The sequence below is a fragment of the Rhea americana genome, unplaced genomic scaffold, assembly GCF_003343005.1.
Source record: "Rhea americana isolate MKP2758 unplaced genomic scaffold, rheAme1 scaffold_79, whole genome shotgun sequence".
Lineage (NCBI taxonomy): Eukaryota > Metazoa > Chordata > Aves > Rheiformes > Rheidae > Rhea > Rhea americana.
In genome coordinates this window covers 1375901-1386660 of record NW_028186967.1, presented here as the reverse complement: position 1 = coordinate 1386660, position 10760 = coordinate 1375901, and the positions used below count along the sequence as shown (strand labels likewise).

Here is a 10760-nt window from a genome sequence, read left to right as displayed (position 1 = left end):
TCCTGCCTGGTTGTCTGAAGTATTCCCTCAAGGTAATTAATAATGTGATATATATGCGTATGTAGCTGAGTGTGTGACTATACAATTAGTATGCAAAAGGTAAAATGCAAAGCTAAAATGAATGAGTTTGTTCCATATTGCTCTCTTGTTAAAAAACCTACCCGTTTTTCACTCTCCTTCTGCTTATTTTCACCTTGTCAATATCCAAAATACTATGTCTTCAGTTCCTTTTCTTTGATGAAGAACATTTGGAGACCTGAATAATGATTTCAGATAAATGTGTAGTTTTATAAGGAACGGTAATTTCACTACCTAGACAGACAGCTATTCCTTTAGGGCAAAAAAAAANAAAAAAAAAAAAAAAAAAAAAAAAAAAAAAAAAAAAAAAAAAAAAAAAAAAAAAAAAGAAGAGGAAAGATATTTAAGGAAGAGGAAATGAAAAAGAAATTAAATTTTGTTATTTTGATTCATGGGTGCCCAAAACGAGACATCAAGGTTGGAATTCATTTTATCTAACTTTATCCATCTAAGAGGGAGGGCCTAGTTATTGAAGCCTTCCTCTATAGGCAAAGAATAGASAAGGCCAGAGGCTAATATGTCTGACCTATCTTTTCATGAAGATTATTTCTCTCCATTCGTGTGAAGTAATATAGTTTAGAGACTGAATTTCAAAGAAATCTGCACATGTAACTTCAGCTAAAAAAAAAAATCTATCACGCATGTCCAGTTGAAGCAAGGAATGCAAGTTTTCCTAGTCTGAAATGCAGATAGGAATGGTTTCATCCTATCAAAAATGAGATCCATAAGTGGTCAAAGCATGTAGTACATCAAGTCAAAATGAAGAAATGCAGACAGGTATTTCAAAGGAATAGAAACAGCAAGGGATGTACTATATCAGGAGCCAAACTTTMCAGAGCTTCAAGGAAGTATACTTTATGGTGTGGAATTTATCCAACTTTTTCAAAAAGTACAAAATGTGCTTCCTTCCAGAAAGAGAGATCATTTGGCTAGGCTAATATATTGACTTGGTTTGGGGAAATTAACACATCATCATCATCAACTCTTATAAGTCTCAATCATTGGTATTTTTCAGTCCCAGATCCCTGAGCCATGTGATTTAAGAAAAACTCAAACAAACTAAGTTTTTCTGGATTGTTAGGTAAAGCTTGAAGATATGAAATTTAAGGGCTCCAAAGATAGATGGGCAACTGCAAAAATAGACATTTCTGATCTGTCAGCCACCTTGATGATTTCTGAATATTCAAACTTGACCACCAAGCTGGCATTAACATAGTGATAGCATCATGCATTGCCTGTGTTCCGAAACTGTTGGCTGTGTTGTATGTGGAAGCAAAAAAGGAGGCAATTCTCTATACGGCATTCCTCTTTTCTTCCACTTCCCCCACATACTCGTAAAAGCATATTTTGCCTCATATGTGCAGCTCAAGAGACATTTAGAGATACAATTACAGTGCAAATATATCTGGGTCTTTAACATGATAATGCAAAAAACCACTCTAGCTGAAGTATGTGTATTGGAGGCATGTGATGTTAAATTAGGTTTACTTAAAGTGCCTTCAGTTGCAGACAATAARAAAAGCCTATATGTTAGAAGATCGCTGCAGATAATTTTTAAAGAAGGGGTCCCTTTTTACAATAGTAGCATTTCATCTGACATGCAGACATTGGATCATAACTGAAAGTGAGACAGCCAAAGGAACTAGTGGGATTAGGCTATGGGAATTCAACTGAACAATGTTTTGCATTTGGATAATTGCATGAAATTGGACTATTAGTGTAATTTTTGCAAATTGTCATAACATAAAACAACGTAAAAAAATCCCAGTGTATATATTCAACTAATGTGCTAAAGGGAGACACAGCTGATTTCAGACAGGGCACAGAGCACTTTCATTAACTATTCAGAGCTGTGTCCAAATACTGGTTTGAATCTCACAGGTTACTCAAGTGGACTTTCAAAAGGAAACTTTTTTTTTATAAAATACCAAGTAAATAAATATAATTTAATAGTTAACTTGTGGTTTTCACTGGCAGGGACATTATTAACATGTCCTTTATCTGACCTTAATTTAATGTTGCATAAAATATCACTGAAAAGAGCAGAAGAAAGAAAGATTTTTGGCTCAAATGGCARCTGCTCACTCCAGCAGTTGTCCTGACTGAACACAGCAGTAGTTGCAACTGGTACCTTTTTAGCTTCTTCCATGGGATAAACTTATTCTGTTCTGTGACTTTTCCCTAGCTAAGCAGAATGGTTATCAGGAGAGACTTTCCAAGACCTCCCTTGTCTTAATTTTTTCATCTTTATTTTTTACCCTGGATTTACCCTTGTGACTCACCCTCAGTATTTGTAAAGTGCATCTATAGAGGACAGTATTAGACGTGACTTTTGTCCACACAGCCTCAGCCCATTCAAATCATCAAGGCAGACAAATGCTTAGGTCCACCACTGACTTGGGCTAAATATTCTAATGCTCTGAGCTCAGTCTGGCTAATGCTGACTGCTGTGGCACCTGAAAAAAGAGTATTGCAATTTGTCGTGATTTCATCTTTATTGAACACTGAGATTCTTAGGAGCATGTGTCAGCCACCTGATTAACTGGACTGTTGAGGACATGGTCTATAGAGTTCAGCCAGTCCCTGATTTGCCTGTCTTTCCTATTTCTGAAGGAAGAGAAATGCTGGAATTATATTTATGTTGAACTTGGAATATCATAATATCAAATAACCATTTATTGTATCTGTGACCAGTAGTTCAATCCATTTACTAGCATTTTTCAACTTAACATCCATATCAGAATACAGAAGAAGACACTATGTAAGCATCATGTACTGAATGTAAAAGATAGTTGAGATGTAAAGAGGTGCCTTAGTAACACTGTCGGTTTCAACTCATTCCTCTCTCACTGAATTTAGCAATGGAGTATGTCTTTCACGTCATCTTGTTCCCTGGAGTCTGTTTCATGCCTAGTCTATGCTAGTCTTAAAATTCCAAGAGCTGAGATTTTTTGTCGTTGTTGCTTTCCTTGAAAGGGCCATTACCATGCTGGTATATCCCACAGAAAGAAGTTTTATCCCAAGATTCTGACTCAGATTTTCCTTTTTTTCAATTAATTTATTTCTGTTTCAAGCATTGCCCTTAACAAGCTCCTCTTTTTCTTGTCAGTTAAGGCTTTTCAAGTGTTTTATGTCCCTTTATTATGTCTGCCTGCTACAAGTCTGTACAATGGTCTTTTAAAGTTTACACAGGGGACAGCTGCACTGTGACACACCATGGTACAAATACCCCTGAGGCAGAGCTGAATGAGCTGGCTCCAAAAGTGGAATTTGTGCTTTGGCTATTTAGTGTAGAGAGGCAAGGACTGTCTTTTCTGGCTTTCTTTGTTCTGAGTCTGTTCAGTTCTGTACAAAGGGATCGTGGTTTGTGAGCAGGATTTGTATGCACTGCTTTGAGAAAAGGAAAAAAGTAATGAAGGTAGCTGTAAGTTCCACATAGCTCCAGCTGTAGTGTTCAGTGCTAAACAAGGGTGTTGTGGCAGGGGCGATTGCTGTTTCAAGAAAGAAAAATGTGAAACGTGATTGGGACTTGAAATATAGTAATACAAATAAGTTTCTTCCTTATAGAGATCTAAACTGGGACATTTCACTCAGAGATGGTAAAGCAATGTAAGGGGGAAAGGTTTATAGTAAGTTTGGAATTTAACAGCAGTTTCAAGTACAATAAATTTACTATAAAGTATCTTTAGTAATACTATCCTAAACAGAGTAGTCACTATGTTACGATGTATGTCATTGTATGTTATGGCAACCTACAGGCAGAAAGACTGTAGGAAGAGGAATGTAAATGAAGACAACATTAGACAAAAGAAATTCAGGTATTTTGTGACAGATAGTGAATGGGAGGGAGGGTAGAGTTGTAACTTCTAGAGGGACCAGAAGGAAGGGAAAAGGACAGCTAAAGTATTTCTTTCAGGAAGGTCAAGMTACTATCATCTGTCAGTAGAAATTAACATTATGAGCCAGATTTTGAAAGTGTTCATTCCAGCTGTTTCTGTTAAAATCTGGCAAAATGTCTACTGATTGACAGTTTGATTTAATTACTACAAAAACACTGATCCTTGAATCTACAAAACCTATTGATACAACTTGTCCATTATGTAARTTAAGATAGCATTTGATTAATCTTTGGTATAACTTCTATCTGTGCCTGACAGGGGAAGCCTTAYCTTTTTATATGAGGTTCAGATGGCTTGCAGAATGGGAGATGTACCCTGAATTATGAAGTAAAGATTGGAAACTGATGTAGGGAAGGATTTTGCAAGATCTGGATATTTTTGGAAGTAGTTATTGTCATYGTATAAAGCAGCAGGAGGATTTGGTAATTCTGTTCTGTGGAATGAGTTTGAATAAATGTACAAGGAAGTGACTAGGAGATCTTTTTAGTGACCACTCTGTTTAKCATAGTAGTATTAAAGATACTTTATAGTAAATTTATTGTATTTGAAACTTCTGTTAAATTCCAAACTTACTATAGACAAAATTTTGCTTCCTTAGCTTTGCGTATTGTTTTATAATGCAGAAGATAGACTTACTTGCTGTTATGATCAATGCTGTAGTAGTTTTTATGCATTATTTTTATAATAAATGAGTCAGCTAAACATAAATAGAATTGTTTTCAATTGCTCAGTTTATAAGGATGATGAACAGTTTGATAGTGTGAAATACAGATGGCTGCAGTGCAATCATTTCTGAATATGGTATGTCTAGGTGTTATATAATGAASTAAATGCGCTAATTAATTGGTTGCAGGTATGAGGGAAAGAAGACCATAGCTTCAGGGAGTCACGTACCTCTTCACTGGAGGAACAATACTAATCCCATTTACTTTGATGCCTTACCTCAGAAGAACTGAAGATACAGGAATTTGAGGCAAAGGATTTTGGCAGATGGTAAAAAAGGAGGAGTCAGAGGAGGCAATCAAAGTAACCATTCTCAAGGAGGCTAGCAAGAATCTTTGTAGTAGAGATGGTTTTCAGTTTTGCAGATAAAATCCGAGAAGTCTAGGAACCAAAGTAAAAAGACTTGTTTGAGGCCTTTGCAAAAGGGTGACAAGCCTTCCATTAAAACAGCCATGCACGTGCCAGTCTTTCTAACCTCTCAATTTTTAGGTTAGGTAGTGGAAAATGTGGAAGAAAATAATTTATTAGACACCTATATTCTTTTCATAAAAGGCTGCTTTTCCCAAGATACCTCAATATATTTTTCCAGCTCAGAAACTCAGAATTAAAAAGACAGCATATATGAATCTCTTGCCTTATTTCTTTACTTCATAAGAACAATCTGATATTCATGCAAGCATTCTTCCTGCCAGTTCACAGCAATTTTATGCAGTTGCAACATGAAGCCCTACAAGACTGTCTTGATGAGCTATGCAAGTACAAAAATCTATACGCTGATGAAGCTTATTTTTTCTTTCATTTTGTGACCTAGAAATGACACTTTCTAGCTCCACCTTTGCCCAGAGCAAAGCCCATTTGTTTTGTTAGTTTGGCCTTCTGAGGATGGCTCTTTTCTAGTGCCAACAACTGTTATTACAGTTCTTCACCAGCTAGTTAAAAGGGGCATGGCACAAGTAGCCTAGAGCACAACTTTGGATCAAGCAAAGCAAGAATGGAAATGCACAAGAAAACTGGGTTGTATTGATTTGTGAATTGTTTGATTCTTTTTATGTCACTTAGCACGTGACTTTCTATAGCCCACAGTTTCATGGACAGTGAAAGAAAAACCATCATGAAATAAAACACCCTCTGCCCCATTAGATACAAAYAGTGATAAGGAAACTAGATGTCTGAAAGCACTGGGAATGTCCTAATGAACTCCTATCTGAAGGTCCTGACAATGCTAAATCAGAATGTCTTTCATCAAATGGTTTTTTTTAACAGGTTGTTCAACAAATTGGAAACATTCACAAAACATTCTGTTTCTTTACACATTTTAGCAATAGGAGCAACAGGAGAAATAATTGTTTTCCATGTAAATATTGTCCACTAAAGGAAAAAATATTTTCACCAGCTCTGGTCATTGAGTACTAAATTAATAACAGCTACAAGTTAAATACCTGAGCAAAAATAATATTGGTGGCCTGTGATTCACTCAAGTGTTTCTGAACTGGTGTTCTGATACACAATTCTGAGAAACAGAAGGCTTCTGGATTTAGATATTATATATGACACAAAATGCAAGATGATTAGAAAGTACTTTTACTTTTGTAATAGGGTCTAATCTCCCAGCTTCCCTTTCAGCAAAACCTAGGCAACAGTAACAAGCGGAGGACAGCATTTCCATAGAGAGCCTTCTGGAGATATTCTTGTTTCTGCCATTGCATTGCTCACTTTCACTTCTGAAATTCCAGTCTCCAAATGTTCTTGTGTATGTATTCATTTGTGAGATTTCTATCCAAAATGTTATTTTTCCCCCCTAAATCCTTCACAGAACAAGTAAGCTCTTAGTTTCCCGGTGAAGCCTGTCATCATTAATCTAACCATACTTTGCACAGCCTTTTCTTGCATCCTCAGCCTTGCCCCAGTGATAAATCAGAGTGGCTGTCTCTGTAGTAGAAAGCTCAGTAATGTCAAAAACTTCCTTGTGCATAGGCAAGGGGAAGTCAATCAGCAGTAAGCAAATAACCATTGTGAGCCATGCTGTTACAAAAGATTYCTTCTACTCTTCCTTTAAGCAGAGTGGCTAATGTCTTGATCCGAACTACAAAAGCCCAGAGTAGGGTATCATAGAAAAGAGAATTCTTCATCTTCCTGCTCCGTTGCTTCTCATAATGGGCACATTTTCAGGCTGTGGAGTAAATTTAGTTAAAATTATAGTAAGTTTTACTTTGTGAGTTTGCAAGTGACAACTTTCAGAAGCCTGTGAGAGGCACAGATCCCAAGACCTCTGGCCTAAATTAATGTCCCACAGATTCGCTTCAAGGGTATCTGTGTGGAGGAGTTCTGCTGGCTATCCTATCACACTGTTTATTTGTGCACTAGCAGATAATTGAAAGGGACCAGAGAGAGAAGGTGGCAAYGATGCCACCATAAAGGGGAGCTAGAGAAATGTCCTGCAGTCAGTGATAAAATTCTTAGGAGCTGGCAAACATGACAAATAAATATGGATACCTAGCTATGAAACTACTGGCCTGGTTCATCAAGACAAATGGAGGAAGTCAGTCAGATTGCTACATGCTATAAGGCTTTCCATGCCATGAAGGAGACAAGCGAAACTGCAACAAGGATTAAAGGAAACAACAGTAAAAGGATATTGTATGGCTTCAGTGAAAGTTTGTTGTAAATAGAAGGCTAAGCATGACAGACTATCACATATAACTAGTGAAAAGTCCTTCATTTGTATGGGGAAACAGCAGACACTAAAATAAAGGGCAAAGTGTAATATAACAAGTAGCTGCCTTGCAGTTCTTGCTTGGATGTGAGTAGTTATTTAACAATGGAAAATTAATTTGAAGGTGTCTAGTAGAATGTGTGAAATGGAAAGGGAATAGTGAACATGCTATTGAATGTGACAGTTCTCAAATTAGCCCAGGAAGCTGAGAAATAACATGAACACCAGTTTGGTCTCAATGGACATAGAAACAGGGGAATGTGAACCCAACTGCAAGATAAAAAAATGGTTTTGTGAATTTYGTTTTTCAGGAATTGGGAACTTGCTAGCTGAGGTAGTGAAGTTAGCAGTTGCTGTGGATTTCATTATGGATAACATATCAGAAATGTGGGAAAAGTTATCTCATACTTTCACTGCCTGGGACACTACATTTTGTGATTTGGCCTCAGTGAAACAAATGATCTACAGGCAATCTGAAATGAGCAATGGGCTGCCTTACACGTTCTGCCACTAGAGACACTATTAAGACAGCTATATGATGTGATATCTTTCAGCAAAGATGATGGACAGTGTCTGAACTATGTTTCGAAACTAAGTATTTCAGGAGTCTTAGCTGCTAAAGCGTTTACAGAAATCTGAAGCAGAGATGGACTCCTGTTCACTTGCTGAGAATTTTTGAGTGGTAGCGCATTAAAAGAAAAGGAAAAACACACTTCAGAAACAGAAAGCGTGTGTAACTGTATGCTCTATGCCAAACAGCAGTGCATATCACTGCTTACAATGAAGGAATACTGGAATGAAGAGAGTTTTTTTAGCTTCTGGTGACTAATGTTTAGCCTGCACTGTAAATCTGCAAAAGTTGGTTGGAAAAGACAAGCAAAACTGTAACGGTAGCAATTGGCTGAACAAATAGTAAAACTTAGCTAAAGCCTAAAGAGCGAGATGAGCTGTGTTTTCAGAGGGCTTTCAATTACCAAAAACAAAAAGAAAGAAAAAAAAGAAAAAGGCTAGCACTTTTGCTAGTGGATTCTGGGAAACACAGAAATCTCTATTTATTTAGTAAATGCAAAGGAGTATCAAAGAAATACTTCTATCATCAATTTGATATAACAGAAACAATTCCAAGGCTCTGATTTTTTGATGATTTGTTCAGGTCAAAGAAAGGAAGATAAAAGTGGTCGTTTTCTGAGTTTTTTGCATTATTTTTGTTAGATGCTTCAAGAACTATTTTTGTCCCACTGTGATGTTATTTTTGCAGTATCTAACATCTTTGCATATGTTATAGCTTAGACTTTTATTTGAAGATATAGGCTGTAATCACCCATGAAATTTTCTGTGAAACATCTCTCCACTGTACAAAATGAAACAAAATTATATCATACAGACTGGGATTTTTAGGATAAAAGTATAGGTCTTGTTCTAGAATATCTGAAGTACTCATCATTGCCTTTGATATCTTGCCAAAGATTGGATGTCCGTGGACTTTTTGACCCTGAAGATAGCTAACCTAAAAACAGTATTTTTTTTTTGGTCTGATTTCATGCCCTTCCCTAATTTGCTGCGTCTATATTGGGCCAGATCTTCAGCTGATGTCAGCTGACTGATTTCAGCTGTGCGYGTTTCCACAGCCAACTATCTGCCATTTAATATTTTCCTTGGTTGTCTGCGTGATACTGTTTTGCCCGTGTATTGCCTGATGGAAAATTAAAGCTAATGTGTGTTGCTTTATTTCTAGACATCAGGGAAATGATTCAGTCACACCTTCCATAGCTGTCTGGGAGTCGGGAACAGCGGTCGGTGGTAACCTATGTTTACTGAAAACGGTACCAGGAAGTCTAATGGATTGTTAGCCTGCTTGGTTGTGGCTGCAGCTGGATGCGAGGTGAGCCCAGCTCTATTTTCCGGTGGGATCTTTTCCAACCAGTTGCTGGAGCTCCCTGGGGGACTGCTGGGCTCCTTTAGCATGGCCGAAGAAAGCGCTGCTCCAGCGGGGAGGCCTGCGGGAAGCGGCCCCTCCTGTTCTTTGTGGCGTTTATCCTCTAGGGAGATGTGAAGGCTGTGTGGGCGCCCTGCCAGACAAACACACCGTCAGCTCTGCATCTTCTCCTTTCCCGCTTTGACATTTATTATTTCAGCTCCAAATACTCTGTGCGCAGTGGGGCAGGCTGCGGGGTGCCTGTCCGGCTGCCTTGCTGGGCTGCGGGACGGGACCGCTCTGGAGGAGGACGGGACCCCCGGAGGCTCGTAGGCCGCCACGTCGCTGCTCCATGTCGAGGGCAAAGTTAGGAAACGTTAGGAAACGTTAGGAAACGTTAGGAAACGTTAGGAACGACGGAGGGCAGCCGCGCCGGCCCCGGCGGCGAGAGCCATCACTCGGCGCCGGCGAGTAACCCCTGAGGGGAGCGGCCGTTGGGCTCCCCCCCGCCCCAAGCCCTTCCCGGGCTCTTGGCGCCGCGGGTCGAGGTGGCGGCTCGGTCGTGACAGAAAAGGGGTCCGGGGGGGGGGCAGGAAGAAGGAGAGAGAGGGGAAGAAAGAGACAGTGGGAGAAAAGCAGGGAGGGGCGGCGGGTCCCCGCCGGGCCCGCCCGCCGCCCCGCGAGCAACAGGCGGGGGCGGGGGCGTGGCCTGCTGGCCCCACCCCGCCCTGCCCCGCCCCTCCCCCCGGCGCGGGGCCAGGCCTTGGCTCCTCCCGCCGCCGCGCGCCCCCGCGCAGACGCGGCCGGCGGGGCGCGCGCAGGTGGCGGGCGGCCCCGCTGCGCTCGCCGCCGCCGCGGGTCGGCCTCCGGCGGGGTTAGCGCGTCGCCGCCGGGGAGGGAGCCAGGCGGCGGGGCCGCGTGTGTGAGCGCGGCGCGGCTGGCTCGGGGCCGCCGCCCGCCGGAGCAGCAGCAGCCGCCCGGCTGCTGGCGCGGCGGCGGGGCGAGCGCCGCGGCCGGCAGGAGGAGCCCCGCTGCCCCGCGGCGCGGGGGCTGCCCCGCCGCCCTCCGCCTCCGGGCCGTGCCCCCTGCGCGCCCTTCCGCCGGCCGCCTCGCAGCTGCCCTCCTCGCTGTCGTCGTGCGGTGGCGGCGGCGCGGGGAGGGCTTGTGCCCCCCCGCCCGGAGCTGCAGCCGTGCCGGGAGTGGATGCGCCCGGGAGGAGCGGCCGAGCCCGCCCAGCGCCTTCTGCTCGGCCGGGGATGCGGGGCGCCGCGATGCCTTGACGCCGGGCCGGGCCGCGCCATGGAGGGGTTGACACGCCTCGTAGTCGCCTCGGCGGCCGTGGCGCGGTGGCGAGCGGCGCTGCCGGCTCTGCTGCCGCTGTTGCTCGCCGTGCCGGCGCTGCGCGGCTCGCCCGCCGCAGGTAAGGGAACAA

At 42.1% G+C, this 10760-nt stretch overlaps 1 protein-coding gene across 4 annotated transcripts in view; it reads left to right on the top strand.

Annotated features, from left to right (window-relative positions):
* The first annotated feature begins 10331 nt into the window (after positions 1-10331).
* The window catches only part of KIAA1549 (KIAA1549 ortholog), a 161245-nt gene continuing 160816 nt past the window's right edge, over positions 10332-10760 (top strand). For 2 of the 4 annotated variants that reach the window (XR_014897969.1, XM_085322639.1), the window contains exon 1: positions 10382-10748. Coding sequence is in view for 3 of the 4 variants with exons in the window: in XM_085322639.1 (XP_085178765.1) it covers positions 10532-10748 (217 nt within the window). In the remaining variant the exon portion in view is untranslated. Of the gene's footprint in view, positions 10749-10760 lie in introns of all 4 variants that reach the window. The other 2 variants (XM_085322640.1, XM_085322641.1) reach the window with 2 other exon arrangements.